General features: G+C 43.2%; 8 protein-coding genes across 8 annotated transcripts; 4 read left to right on the forward strand and 4 right to left on the reverse strand.

Annotated features, from left to right (window-relative positions):
- On the reverse strand, positions 1-1826 carry DI09_45p10 (uncharacterized protein; the record flags this gene model as incomplete). Its single annotated transcript, XM_013382065.1, has 2 exons — positions 1-451; positions 510-1826. Coding segments are annotated over 2 exons (1768 nt in total), but the record flags the coding sequence as incomplete, so codon positions are not given.
- Positions 1827-2121: 295 nt separating this feature from the next.
- DI09_45p20 (uncharacterized protein) lies at positions 2122-3016 on the forward strand (the record flags this gene model as incomplete). The annotated part of the gene is made up of 2 exons (XM_013382066.1): positions 2122-2551; positions 2613-3016. The coding sequence occupies 2 exons, from the start codon at positions 2122-2124 to the stop codon at positions 3014-3016; spliced, it is 834 nt and encodes a 277-aa protein (XP_013237520.1).
- A 145-nt stretch (positions 3017-3161) lies between these two features.
- DI09_45p30 (uncharacterized protein) lies at positions 3162-4840 on the forward strand (the record flags this gene model as incomplete). The annotated part of the gene is made up of 3 exons (XM_013382067.1): positions 3162-3861; positions 3899-4115; positions 4243-4840. 3 exons carry the CDS (start codon positions 3162-3164, stop codon positions 4838-4840), a joined length of 1515 nt encoding a protein of 504 aa, XP_013237521.1.
- A 57-nt stretch (positions 4841-4897) lies between these two features.
- DI09_45p40 (uncharacterized protein) lies at positions 4898-5779 on the forward strand (the record flags this gene model as incomplete). Its single annotated transcript, XM_013382068.1, has 1 exon — positions 4898-5779. The coding sequence occupies one exon, from the start codon at positions 4898-4900 to the stop codon at positions 5777-5779; it is 882 nt and encodes a 293-aa protein (XP_013237522.1).
- Positions 5780-6003: 224 nt separating this feature from the next.
- DI09_45p50 (putative metal tolerance protein C2) lies at positions 6004-7044 on the forward strand (the record flags this gene model as incomplete). Its single annotated transcript, XM_013382069.1, has 1 exon — positions 6004-7044. One exon carries the CDS (start codon positions 6004-6006, stop codon positions 7042-7044), a length of 1041 nt encoding a protein of 346 aa, XP_013237523.1.
- Positions 7045-7169: 125 nt separating this feature from the next.
- On the reverse strand, positions 7170-8059 carry DI09_45p60 (uncharacterized protein; the record flags this gene model as incomplete). The annotated part of the gene is made up of 5 exons (XM_013382070.1): positions 7170-7463; positions 7492-7653; positions 7684-7773; positions 7803-7946; positions 7976-8059. The coding sequence occupies 5 exons, from the start codon at positions 8057-8059 to the stop codon at positions 7170-7172; spliced, it is 774 nt and encodes a 257-aa protein (XP_013237524.1).
- Positions 8060-8093: 34 nt separating this feature from the next.
- Positions 8094-9191, reverse strand: DI09_45p70 (uncharacterized protein; the record flags this gene model as incomplete). The annotated part of the gene is made up of 3 exons (XM_013382071.1): positions 8094-8263; positions 8291-8471; positions 8547-9191. 3 exons carry the CDS (start codon positions 9189-9191, stop codon positions 8094-8096), a joined length of 996 nt encoding a protein of 331 aa, XP_013237525.1.
- Positions 9192-9706: 515 nt separating this feature from the next.
- DI09_45p80 (lipid binding protein) lies at positions 9707-14098 on the reverse strand (the record flags this gene model as incomplete). The annotated part of the gene is made up of 1 exon (XM_013382072.1): positions 9707-14098. One exon carries the CDS (start codon positions 14096-14098, stop codon positions 9707-9709), a length of 4392 nt encoding a protein of 1463 aa, XP_013237526.1.
- Between the last annotated feature and the right edge of the window lie 34 nt (positions 14099-14132).

Consider the following 14132-nt stretch of genomic DNA (forward strand, 5'->3'; position numbering starts at 1 on the left):
TCGATTCAGTTTGATGTTCTAATTGCTGGATTCTGTGCTGCCAGGCGAGACTGATGGGCTCTGTAGTTTCAGGATTTAACACTTGAAGTTTTCTTTCCAACTTTTCGATTTTCCGTTCAAGCTTTGATAGTTTCTCCGAACAGGTTGTGTATTGTTGCGCGACCAAGGCCTCAACAGGGGCAGTTGTAGAAAAATTGTCTTTAATGCGGACTAACTCGTCAATTGAAAGGTCTTTAAACTGCTGCAGATCGGCAACCAACAAAATCAGCGGCTTTACATCTTTTAGGCCATCATTTAAGATTGAAATCTTTTCCGATATGCTCGATGTGAGCGAAGAAAGGTCGTTATGTCCAATTTCGTAACTATGAATAGCAGAGTTTTTTAAAAGCGAGAGAGATGCACTTGAAAGGTCCAATACATCCTTGATTTCATGAGAAATTGGATCCAATATCTTATGAATAGAAGAGTCTTTTGGAATATCCTAAAATTAACAAAATGGTTCATAATACCAGCGACTCCATGCCAAATCTATCATTTTCAGCTCCAAATGATTGAACAGGTCCCGATGTGGTAGGTTCTATTTCAAAAGTGTCTGGTGACATTTTAGCAGCCAGTTTAACCCCTAATCTTTGGTTTAGTTGGCCCTCCCGTAAAGTCTCTTTGATTTCTTCCGGTATACTTTCAGGTTTCTTTGCCTCAAGGGGACTCTCTGGCAAAGACGAAAGTTTTTCATTGGAATCCATGTTGTGAATCGGTAAGGTTCTTAACGGGGTATCAATCATCGGAACGGACAGACCCTCTGGAAAGAGAAATGAATATCCAACAATCCAGCCAATTGAATTCAGCAAGAATAGGAATGGGTGCTTTTTGGGCTTTGCCTCCCCCACTTCATTAGAAGAATTGAAAGAAAAAGTCCAGGGGCAGCAATAACTAACAGAGATACCTGTGCAAAATGTATCATATTCGTCCTCAAGTGGGGATTGCTTCTCATTTGGAAGCATAGGAAGAGTAGCTAAATCTTCGTCTTCACTTGGAATGGAAACAGAAATAGAATTGGTCTGCTTATTGAAATATAAGATACATAAATCAGGTGAACAGCTTGACAGTAAAATTGAAACGGCTAGCCCTTCAAGCCCATTTTCTGTCGCAATAGCAGGTATTGAGACACAATGAAAGTAAGGAGGCTGGCTTTCTGGAATATCCAGAGAAAATGTGGGATCCTCAAAGGGTTTGATGCTATTTTCATTGGTATCAATGACAATCAGCGATCTTTTCTTCGCAACCGTCTCAATGCAAGCAAGAAAATGGCAAGAAGAAAATTTTTCAATTACTTGGAAATATGTTAGCTCAGATGCAAAGGAAGAAAGCTTGGAAACACCCGTAAAGGTTTTCTCCTCAATGTCATATGAAACAAGTGCATTGTCATTGGGAGAAAAGATTAGCATTTTGTTGTCATCCTCAACATACCATCCATCTATAATTTTGGATGTCATTTTGTGCTCAAAAGGTATCGAAATAAGCTCAAGAGTATTGGATTGCTCAAGAAACGACAACATATCAATAGAATGGTCCTCGTAAGAAACGGTGGCAATGCTATTGCAGAGCGAACTTGAAAAGACGCGGAGCTGTTTAATATTTTTGGCCAAACATAGCGTTGCTACACTTTCAGGGTGGCCGGTGTTGGGATCTTTTATAGCATACAAAACAATTTCAGTTCGGCCTGCAACCAATAAAAAGCTCCCGCACTTCCGGTAAACAACATCAATGTATCGAATATCGTCCATTTGGGTAGCTATGGCGTTAGAAGCGACCTCTGAATCTGACATGGCATTTTTTGAGAAAAGACTATACACGGTGGAGCATGGGAGCCAGCGGACCGTTGTGTTGTCTTGACCCTTGAAGAAAAGAAGATTATTGATGCGATCAACGGCCAGAAAGTTGCAAAAAGCCCTTAAAGCAGCCAATGTGGTAGCACCTACCAGCCTGGGAGGGGATGGAATGGCCGGCTGCCGAAATTTGAATGCCTAAACATAACAAAGATGAACACTTGCCCATTCAAACTCGATTGCCATAAAAAAGTTAAAATTACAAACTTTTTTCACTTGCTTTGCTCGTCTGCCTATGTCATCAGCTTTGCAGTGCACTGCTCCCTCCCCTTCACCCCCCAATCCACCTTCAAACCAGTCGATGGAGAGATTAAGGATTTGCATACGGAGATTACCGTCTTCGCTTTCGCACGACGATTTTCTGGCATTCTTGAATCAGACCCTTGATAAGGAGGCCAGTGCAATCCTGAACACCACAGCGATTTCCTATGGCGTTGGAACGCCAAGTAAATCCAAAACTTCAGCTGCCTCTTTTTCATCTGCGGTATTTCTTTCTTTCCAATCTTCGGGCCATCTAAATCGATTCTATTCTCTTGTAAATGGCAAGGCCATAAATAAGGAGGGATGTATCCCCATCATCGAATATGCGCCTATTCAGACCTTTCCTCTGATGCCACCTTCATTGAAGGTGAAGAATGACATCTTGGAGGGCACAGTTGAAGAAGGTATTTTTTATTGTTGTTATGATCCTTGGTGTAGACGAGTATTTCCTTGCTTTTGTTGAAGAGCTTACTCAGAAGCTCCCACCTGGCAAAGACACCGCCTCAATGAGGGCCGAAAAGATGGGCCCAGAAATTTTCCAAAGACCAAGGTCAACGCAAAAGGCATTTAAATTGGATTTGTCGCGTGAAAGCTCGAGCAACGATCCCTCAAAACATGTGGTGCTTCGACGACAGCAGACGGCCACGATCAATGGTGGGCCGATTGCACCCAATGTTGCTTTGCCCAACCCAGAATACACAAAAGCGCCAGAACAAGATGACATTGTTGTGCGGGCCCAGCAAATGGCTGAAGAGGCCAAACTAAAATATTCAGAAGCCTCGACAAATGTTCCCGGCCAGAAGAAGAAATCGGTCTCTCGAAAGCCTGCGCATGCAAATCTGCAAACCCCGGTACGGAAAAAAACCTAAACACGCATTGATTTTACCACAGCACGATCATTGTCTTTTCTTCGACTCGTTGGCGATAAATTGAGCCGGCAACCGTTCTGCACTAATAAAGTCGATGCCTCAGATTCAAATTAAAATTTAAGTGCAAATTTTCTATTTTTTAAATATGCTAAGCGCATTATGTTGGGTCAATAGAGAGTGTGTTCGACCTGTGCCTGTGCGCCTCAAAATCACCGAAGAAGAGGCCAAAAAAATTATTGATGACCATGCCCACTTTGTTTCTCCCAGCTCCGTTGATTTTGTTAGGCATTCTGTTTCTTCATCTGATGATTGCTCAAATTCCGAATCTGAAGCCTGCATTTTAGATAGCATGGAAATGGCCTCCACTAAGGAGCATATTGACATCGACGGCGAAATCGATACGGAAGAATCGATTATTAAAAAATACAACCTGAAGGATTACCCAGAAAGCTCGATGAGCCTTCTCTCTGCAGAAGACGAAAATGTGTCCCCAACAAAGGCAGACTTTGAAAGGATATTTGCTGACATGAACACGCTTTCTCTTCTTTCGCCCAGGGACGATCCATACTTGCTTAAATCTTCCAAAAGCGCCAACCAGGATACCTCTGGGGCCGATGATTTCGATGATTATTTTGACGAGGAAGAGGATATGGATGATCTCACTATTCGCCCGACGGATTATCTTCTAGTCACCGCCAGAGTGCCCGAGGATGATGATATTGCACAGCTGGAGTTTTATGTCTATGAGGAGTCCGAAGATAATCTGTATGTCCACCATGACATTATGCTTCCCACATTCCCGTTATGTCTGGAATGGGCTGATTATGCTACCGGCAGAGACTCCAGTCACGGTATGCATTTTTTAATTAACCGCCATGAAAGGTAATCTTGTTGCGGTTGGCTCTTTTGACCCGACCATTGAAATCTGGGATCTGGATATAATTGATCCTGTCTATCCCTATGTGATGTTGGGAAGTTCTGGCGATAAAGGACCTCATAAAGAGGGATCAAAAAAACTATCCACTAAAAAGAAGGCTTTGGTTGATCCTTGGTTCCATACGGGCTCAATCATGAGCATCAGTTGGAATGCCATAACGAGGTTTGCATTTGCATCGTGACATGTTAGGAACTTGATAGCAAGTGCATCCAGCGACACCACCATCAAACTGTGGGATATCAATGGCCCGGAAAAGGCGATTCGATCTTTCAACCACCATTCTGATAAGGTTCTTATTTTTGCATAACTTCCAGGTATCTTGCGCATCGTTTTCGCCATTTGATGCCCCAATTATAGCAAGCACGTCATTTGATAAGAGCGTAAAAATCGTTGACATGCGGGATCCTTCCTCTTCTTTATCAATTGCTTTGCAAAGCGATGGCGAGGTGGTCAAATGGAACCCATTTGATGCGAATTTATTGGCTGTGGCTGATGAGAATGGAACGGTATATCTGATTGATCGAAGATCTACAGAGCCGCTTAGCACGGTTGAGGCCCATTCCAAACCGATATCGTCGATTGATTATCATCCGCTGATACCAGGCCTTTTACTGACAAGCTCCTTTGATAAGCATTTGAAGATCTGGGACACCCTTGTTGCCTCGACTTTGATTTTCGACCGGAAACTCGGTGCCGGAAACCTGTTGACCGGATCTTTTTGTAAAAACAGCCCGTTTTTGGTGGCTTACACTGGAACAGATTCTCAGGATCCTCATGTTTTAAATCTGAGCAACAGAAAGTCTTACAGATCAGACGTGCAATTTGAAAGCATGCAAGACTTGTTTGAAACGAGACTGCAGTCTATTCGAACGGCAAGCGCCACTTAATTAATTAATTTAAATATTCATGAACCTGTAAATTTTACTCGCCTAATCAATCATACGATGATTAACTCTGGTGAGCTGGAGCAAGCAATCCATAGAGACATTGGAAAGAGGGGACTCGAAACCTTGTTTCCAATCGTTTGCGGGTCTTTACAGAGAAGCGCTAGCTTGATTCAACGTTGTAATTCGATTGCCATTTTGACCGGATTTAACATACCACCCCAAGAAACAGATGGTCCTCCGGGGGCAATTGCCCTGGCAAGGGCTCTTTCTTTTCTTGGTAAAAGGGCGATTTTCGTAGCTGATGACTACTGTCATGATGTGTTGGCAGCTGGAATAAAAGCCTCTGATCAATGCTATTTAAACTCGGCATCCTTTCCCATTGAAGTTTTCCACAAAGAAGTCAACGATCCTGAAAAAGCCCGCATGAAAAGCGAAGCCCTGTGCAGAAAATACAATGTCGATTGTATGATTTCAATAGAACACGTGGGTCCCTCTTATTCTGATGGGCGATTATATAGAATGAACGGACTTGACACAACAGCAAATGAAGGTTATTCTTATGTTTTCTTCGAGACACTTGACAAGATCAATATCCCGAAAGTGGCCATAGCAGACGGTGGGAATGAGCTTGGATGTGCCAAGATTCTGGACTCCCTTCTTGATAGCTCAATATGCAAGATTCCGAATATTGATAAAATAGCATGTAGAACCTCGTGTGACGAGCTGATCCTTGCAGGTGTTTCCAATTGGGGAGGATATGCCCTTTCATTACTTATATCGCAAACAAAAGAGATCCTCTGCGTCGACGCAGAGCGAAGCATCCTAAAAGCAATCGTTGATGCAGGCGCGGTTGATCCAAGAAATGGCTCTGCAATGTTTGTTGATGGATTGGCTTTTGATCCAATCCATGCAGATGTGATCGCTGCACTTTTGAAATGAAGTTACAGAATTAAAAATCGGAATTGCAAAGTAAAATCAAATGGAATAAATAAATAAAATCAATAAAATTAAATAAATAAAAATTGGGCTTTATTAAAATTCGGTCCACAATGAAATTCTCTTCAAGGCTGTATATAATGATGTTTCCCATCTATGATAGCTGGATATCTCCGCTATTAAAAGACGATACAACAAGAGGTTTATTTTGGTTCGCCTGCATAAACATGGTATTTACCTTTTTTGAGGTGGTTACCGGCTGGTCTTGTGGCTCGTTATCGCTACTAGGTGATGGCCTTCATATGTTGCTGGATGCAGTTGTTCTGTTTGCAAATTTATTTGTCGTGATTTTATCGAAATGGCCACCAACGGTGGTGTTTCCATTTGGCTTTTCAAGGACCGAGACAGTCGCCGGGTTTGTTAATGCCCTTATCCTTATTTTCATTTCCTTTTCTGTCGCGGTGGAGGCGCTAAATAGATTCAGCAAGCCACCTGTGATCCAAACGACCACAGTAATGATTGTCTCTTTTCTTGGGCTTGTGGTAAACCTTATCGGATTGTATGCTTTCAACAATTCGCCTTTGATGCATCACCATCATCATCAGGCTCGCCCTCGCCCTCAGCTTCGTGACCACAATGATAATCTTCATGCTTGCAGCCAACCAGAAAATGGGCATTTTCATAACCATATTTCGGCCCTTTCCAATTCCTCCCTTGCTGTGCGATGTAAACCAGCGCTATTTTCTGCAGACAAAAAACGGAAATCGCAAGATTTGGAGTCTGGAAAAACATCCAATGCACACACGCTCTCTTATAACATGATATTCCAAGGAATGTTTCTGCATGTGCTTGCCGATACTTTGGGATCTATCGTGGTTCTTTTGTCTACTTGGCTAATTAAGAACACCGGCTACTATTGGATCGACCCGATCTCATCATTTATTCTTTCCATCTTGATTATCGTTGCCACATGGCCTCTTTTAAAGTCTTCGTTTTACATTTTGATGCAGGCCTCTCAATTCCCGTCTTCGGAAGCAAAGCACAAAATTCTTGCTGACATAAGTTCGCATGCAGAGGTATCATCGGTGTATTCTTTAAAAATTTGGCAGCTCAAAGAAAACCAATACATTGCCTCAGTGGCCCTCACACTTTCCGAGTTTTCTATAGACGCATACTCACGGATTCACGAAAAGATAAAACAATGTCTCAAGGAATATGAAATCGACCAGTTTACCATTGAGCTTGGGAATCATCAAATCAAATCTTGACCAAAAACCAGGGTATGTATGTAAAGGAAATAAACATCCTGTAATGTCGTGGTTAGAACAACGATGAAAATCGATAGTTGCGATAAAATTCACGTAGATTTGGATCTGTTAGGGCAGGCACTATTTTAAGCGCACAGGCAAAATGCTCTCGGGTTATCTGAACAAATAAAGACCAAAAATTGCACCTTTTTGCAGAAAATATCGCTCTCCAAGCCAACGATCCCGGCGCGTTGGCAAAGCGCAACCAGCTCAGCTGCAGAATACCCGTCAGTAGCGTCTGCAAGCTCGGTGCATATTTTTTCATCCTCAAAAGGCATTCTTTTGGCTTGTATTTGGAGAATTAGAACCCGCTCCTCAAAATCAGGCAGATCCACAAATATATGCCTATCGATTCTTCCAGGACGAACAAGAGCAGGATCCTAGCGTAAGCAAAGTTCTCAACAGTACCAAAATATCTGGCCGATTCGTGGCAGCCACAAAGACCACGTTCAACAGCGGATCAAATCCATCAAGCTCAATCAGCAGTTGAGTCAACAGCCTATCCCCGGTACCGGATGACGAGGAAGAGCCATCAACTCCCCTTCTTCCGCCAATCGCGTCGATTTCATCCTACAGTTCGATTATTTTGGTGACACGTACGAAAAATAAAATTGTCGGTGCATGTTCCCTTGCGATTTTAAAAACTCGCTTCAGGGCCTTTTCAGACTCTCCAACCCATTTGTTCAATAACTAGATTCAGGATTGGAGAACGACTATACCTGGGGGCCTTTGATTGCAATAAAATTGAATTTACATTCAGTGGCAAGTGCCTTTGCAAGGAGGGTTTTGCTATTCCCAGGCGGGCCATACAGTAAAATGCCTTTAGGCGGTCGAAGGTTAAATCGAGTGAATCGCTCGGGAAACTTGAAGGATCAAAATGAAAATTTAATACCTTCATTGGCCATTCCACGGCCTCCTTTAAAAGCTGCTTCACATGTTCCTTTCCGCCAATGTCATCCCAGGAAACTTTTGGCATAAATATAGCCCACTAGGAAGTAAAATACAAAGCCTCAAACCTCATGACTTAAAGAAGGAGGAATATGTCGAAGAGCTTCATCGATTTTAGAAAGATCGCAACAGGCATCAATAGATAGCGATGAGAACTCTTCGGCCAAAGTTCCATTTGAAAGTCCCTGGCCACAATAAGAGCCAAATGCAAGCTCAATCACTTTACACAGGTCTTTGTATAAATACCCGTGAGTTTTACCGGCAAGGTATTTGCAAACGATTTCTTTTTTTCGGGGAGCGAGTAGATTTTCACAAATCGACAGCCTTTGAGAATATGTTGCCAATTGGCAGCATGAAAGAGTATCGACCACTGTACCGTCTCTGGTAAGGATATCGAAATCAGAGAATCCGCCAATAAACAAAAGAATAGCGCCTGGAATCTTTTGGATTTTTTCAACAAATTTCTCTCGGAAGCAAACCAAAATATTTGAGTTTACTTTTGGCGAAAAATTCACCATCTTAACAATTGATGGTGTGTTTGCTATCACTTGCTTCAGAACGGACTCCAAAGATTTGTTCACATCGTCGAGCTCTTCCAAAGCGGTCCAGCTTGTGCAATTAACGGACACAACAAAAGGAATTGGAAGTTCCTTCACAAGGTTTCGCAACAGTAAACGTTTACCAGATCCAGGATGGCCCTCGATGCAAAAAACCTTGGTTTTCAGCCCTATTGGATTATCTGCAAATAGAGCCAGTTTGATAGAGTTGAGAAAAGCAGCAAACGAATCCCTGGATACTCCAGAAGCAATGCAAGCATCGCCTTTTGCGTACGGTAAATTTTGCAAATTAGGCTCTTGCTCAAAAATGACCACGGATTTTGGAAATGAATAAAAGAACAAGCCGTTGGTATTAATAAATTCAAGCAGCATAACCAGTTCTTTCTGCAAGTCTTTTGAGTAGTTGCAGTGCGATGCTGTTAAAGCCATGCAGTTAGGGAGGATAGAAAGCACTTCCACTTGATAAGTCTTCAAATGATGCGAGATTTCAAGAATTTCTCCTTTAAAAACAGGCGGAGCATCCCTTGAAATTAAAAGCGATCTTATTTTTTCCAACAAAACCTCCTGGAATCGGTCAGCAATTACAAGATCAGGAAGATACATTGTCGCGGGACGAGGGGTAGATATCAATATCCTAGAGAAATAAGAGGGGACCGATTTCCAAAGAAATGAAGGGAAGATCGCGGCACAATATTTTGCAGTGCGAAGCACGTCTTTTTCAATGGCACTTGAAGGCCCCAATTCGAGCTTTCCATCGCTCAAAAAGACACTGGCCGGTCTACAATTAAGCAGGTACAATTTTTCTTCGTTAGCATCTATAGACGTTTCGCCGCCATAATAGTTTAGCTTTGCGATGCAAAAGAAGCGCGGGATTGCGGAATCAGCTGCGAAAAAGAACAATCCCGCATATTCATTCCTTTTCAGCTTAAAAAGAGAAAAATATTTCAAAGGAACATGGGCAGAGCAGAAGTGATCTGCCTGCACATCGAGCCCCAACAGAGATGGAGGCAGCGAATTGAGATCTAAACACTGAACTTGGGGCCTATACTTCAAAATAGACGAACAAGACAAAGGAGATAACATGGGCATTGTGATTGCTTAATAAAATAGTTTTATTTTTAATTAATTTTTGAAATCAATAGAGAAAGATAGGACGCGTCCGTTGATTTTGACGATTCAGGCAAGTTGCGGCTTGTAATGATGTTGGACTTGAATTTTTTAAACATGTCCTCCTTTTGCAAAAGGGTTTCGAAATAGACGCTTTTTGAGGCTTCAGCACGACGCTCCTTTGACGAGGCTGTGCCACCTGCGTCTGATGAGTCGGAGTGGTCGATGTCCTGCAACCAGACATAGGCTTCCTTATCTTCCGGGGCCAAAGTAATATCAGCGGGCGAGAAAACAAATCTTGGCCCAGCCTTAACAAGGTCATCATTTTCCTCCTCATCATCACCATTTAACAGTAGTTTGGTGTAGAATACGATTGGTTCGTTATGCCCTTCCCTAATAGCAAGGTCAAAATGAGTGGTCGGGATATCCTTGATTGGTGACTCTGTCGCGGAGTCGGTTGAGGCGATCGATTGACGCTGCGATTTTCCGAGAATAGATCCTTGGCCTCGTGCTTTGACATAGAACTCTTTAGCTTGATCGGAAACGTTCTTGCCAAAGACAAGTCCCTTGAGTTGGATGTTGACTTTGGAAATCACTGGATTATCAGCAAAAGCCACTTGGTTAGTGGTGGCCGGTGCATCTGAACTGTGCTTCCCATGCCGCGAAAATAGACCAAGGCCTTTTTTAGCCAAGAATTTTCCCCCAGCCATAGGGGCAAACGCAACGGTAGCAGTGGCGCCCACAAAAACGCTTCCGACACCCTTGAAGAACCCTTTGGTGGATGTCATCAGGCCACCAGAGGAATCAAGATGCTCTGTTAGCCCTTTAAACTCGGCAGCATTTTCAACAAACGCCACGTGAAGGAATATTGTGCCAGAGGTTGTATCGCCCAGGGTTGCCGTAAAATCAGCAAGCATTGAATCTGAAACAGCGTCGGGAGCAATGTCACGATAAATTGCCTGTGCATTTCCCGATGGCTGATTCTTCTTGAACGTGCTCTCAAAAATCATTTGTAACAATGGCATAGAAATGGTGCCAAGATGAACAATCGAATCAACTCGATTCCAATCGAAAACTTCAAAGCCAAGGATGGAATATCTTAATGACCGAACTGGAAGGACAAATCGTTCGTTCCATTCTGGATTTAGGCTCTTTTTTATCACTGAAGTCTTTCCCAACTCGATGCCATTGAGCTTGATAAGCGAGAATGGATCGGAGGTTCCCCCGGAATCGACGGCTTTAAGATTGGCAGCCGATTGTATTCTCAACACAATATAGCCGGGAACCTCTTCTGAAGATACGAAGGACAAAAGCTCATTGAGTAGTTCGGTGGTACTTGCATTTTTGCAATAGTCGATATCCAAAGGCCTATAGTTAATTTCCAAACAAATTCCAGGCACCGAAGATGAGGGGTCGAAAAAGTTGGGATCAAAGGTCGAAAAAGGCCAAACTTCACCGATTTCCGTTGTGACGCCTGCAGAGTTATCTTTCTTTGCGGGGGCAGCAGAATTTTGCTTGGAAATGATATCGACAATAGGTATGCGAACACTGCCAAGATCTGGTCGACTTGTGTATTTTTTGGCCTTCTTGGACACGCAATTGAGAGACAAAGAAAGCGCAGAGTTTTGAGAGTCAACAACAATCCATTCAAAGGACTCTTTCCATTCAAGCTGCTTAGATGATGATGAAAGCTTTTTGGCTCCCGAAGAAATAAGCTCCTCAATGACACTTTCGGATGCTGCACTGCCACCAACGAGTTTCATTACGTTAACAAGAGTAGATGGTCTGATCGGATCTCCAGAATCAACAAATCCGGAGGTTCTCAATATTTTGACCCGCAAAATTCCAACAGAATGAGTCGGCATGATCGGTAACTCTGGGCGAAGCACGGGCCAGTAGGCCAATTCAATACGAAGTCGACAGTAGTCTGCGGATTCCAGCGTCTTCAAAGTGAGCCAATGGTTTAAATACACAGCTGGATCGTTCATAACGTCTTCAATTTTCAGGCTACAAGACGCCAAAAGCAGGTCACCGCTCTTTGAACCACCGTCACTTCTTCCCTTTGCAGCGGATAAAAAGGCTTTTGATCCGGATTCAAAAAGCTCAAATGTGAAGGTGCCATCCATGTTCTTTATAAAGGCCCACGCACCATCTAGCCAAATCAGCCGAGGTGGTGCTCCACCGGTGTCACTTAGTGAAATGGATCGGGTTGAAATAAGAGGCTCTGTGCCCCCAGAAGAGCCCTTGGGGCCTCCAAGGAATGCCTTAACGTAAAAGTTGCTTCCAATGCTGTTGGCCGCTGAAAATCCATCTGCTTCAAGAACAGTCAAATGTGCAAGTCCAACGGAAGGAGTACGAGAAAGCGATCCAGATTCGCCACCAACCGCCTCCAATTCCAACGATTCTGCATCTTCAAGAGACGTTATCGGATCCCAGGTATAGGTAATTCGGACCTTTCCACTGGAACTTTTGTTAAGCTGGAACCAGTCATCATCGAGCGTAGTATCTGTTTGAAGAAGAGTATCGGAAAGAGGAAGGACAAGTTCACCAACCAAGGAGGGGCCAGAAAAGTCGCGTTCTTCTCTGATTTGGATCCACAAAGAAGACAAAGAGGCGTCTTTAACGAAGGTTTTAATTTTCTGAGACCAGATTGGCGAGTTGGTCTTCTTTTTTGTGCGAGTACGAAAATAGGCTGAAGACGGAATATTGGCAAATGAATCCAACTTCAGCTTGCTACTGTGATCCTCAGAAGTTTCAAACAAATGCGATGGAACAATTGCGCCCTCGGCATACAAATTCATTGCCTTTGCGTGGGTAGATTTTTTTGGTGTCAACTCGATGGCCTGATGAAATGCAATATCAATGATTCCTGCGCCCTCGGTGTGCTCAACAAGATCTTTTTCCTCTGGAGAGATCCAGCTAACAGTAGGAAAGAAAGCTACCGAATACTTGAGCTCTCCCTTTACCAATGACGGTTTATCAGGAGCAAGGGAAAAATAGGGTGCCCATCCGGTAAAATAAAAGCTTTCCACATTTTTTCCCTTTTCTTTTTTCTCTTTAAAATCGTTCAAAATGGCTTGGATATCAAGTTTGAGCTCGCCAAGGGGAACCTCTTTGGAAACTAAAGAGGAAGCGTGGATCACTCGAAAGCTAACTTGAGACTTATCATTGGGAAGCAGAATCCAAAATGTTTCACCCCAAAGCGGATCTTGCTGGTCAACAAGCTCTTTGGTATGGGCAGTTTCAATGCCATTGACAATGATTCTGACAAAAGGATCGACTGTGCCCATGTATTCATTTGTCTTGGGGATTTTAGCACCAATAATTCCGATACAAAGAACCCCAACCGGCTTTTGGCTTGAAATTATGGCACCATTAACGATTTCATCAACATTGAGGGTAATGCAATTTGGAGTCACCGCTAGCTCGGAAGAAACAGAGTCGATCATTGAGTTGATAAACGAATGAAGCCCCGGAAGGTCCATGATATCAAGGCTTTTCAAAGGCTTAAGCACGAAATCTACCTTTGGAGGGCTCATCAAAGAAATTTGGGCAATTTTAACGACCGGAGGAGCAGGCATCAGCTTGAGTTGAATCCTTGCATGCACCTCGACACTAATGTTTTCCACTAGAATTGGAACATCAACACCAACTAAGGAAGAGCCGAAACGGGCTGCAAGGACGATTTGAGACGACCATTTCCGATGGGCAACGCCCCGTCTCAAAGGATACATCACGTCCTCTGTGGAGCGGCGAGGTACAAATGCCAGTCGTATTTCGAAATGAATGACATCGTCGGGCGTATCCGGGTACCGCCGAAACCCAAGGATTACAGGAGGCTCACTTCCCAGAGTAAAGGTGGTGAGTTTAAGTGCACTCAAAAAGGAAGGACAGGCATCTTCAAGAGCCTCATTGACAGTATCGATCAAGGTTGCAGAAAGAACGGGCTCGTATACTCCCCAAATTCGGCCTACAATGTAATTGATCCATTCCGCAGACTCCTCATGTGAGGAAATCGAATTTTTGGCTGCTTCTCTGCGTAACGCAAACAGTTCAAGTTCAGCAAATCGGTTGACACGCCTTTTATACAGTACAACCATCGATGAAAGTGTACCTACAAGCCACAGGAAATGGAAGTTATAATGTCCCAATAGCCAAGTGACGATCAAGTAAAAGATCAGCAAGCATGGGATTTCAAATTTGTCGATCATTGTGGGCATACTTTTTGCAGCATGGCCACTTTTTTGAACAGCCTTATTTGCCTGAATGGCAAGTGGGTTTATTGGTGGCGCATTAATTAGCTCCTCAAGCTCCTCCACCTTTTTGTCCCGAATTTTTTTCTCTTCTGGGGTGAGATTTTTCTGTAGAAATTGTTTCTTTTCCTCTTTTGGGATGTGCAGCATAAAACAGAATAAGCTTTTGAGATCACTTTATCTA

This window comes from Mitosporidium daphniae, assembly GCF_000760515.2.
Source record: "Mitosporidium daphniae strain UGP3 chromosome Unknown contig-45, whole genome shotgun sequence".
Lineage (NCBI taxonomy): Eukaryota > Fungi > Microsporidia > Mitosporidium > Mitosporidium daphniae.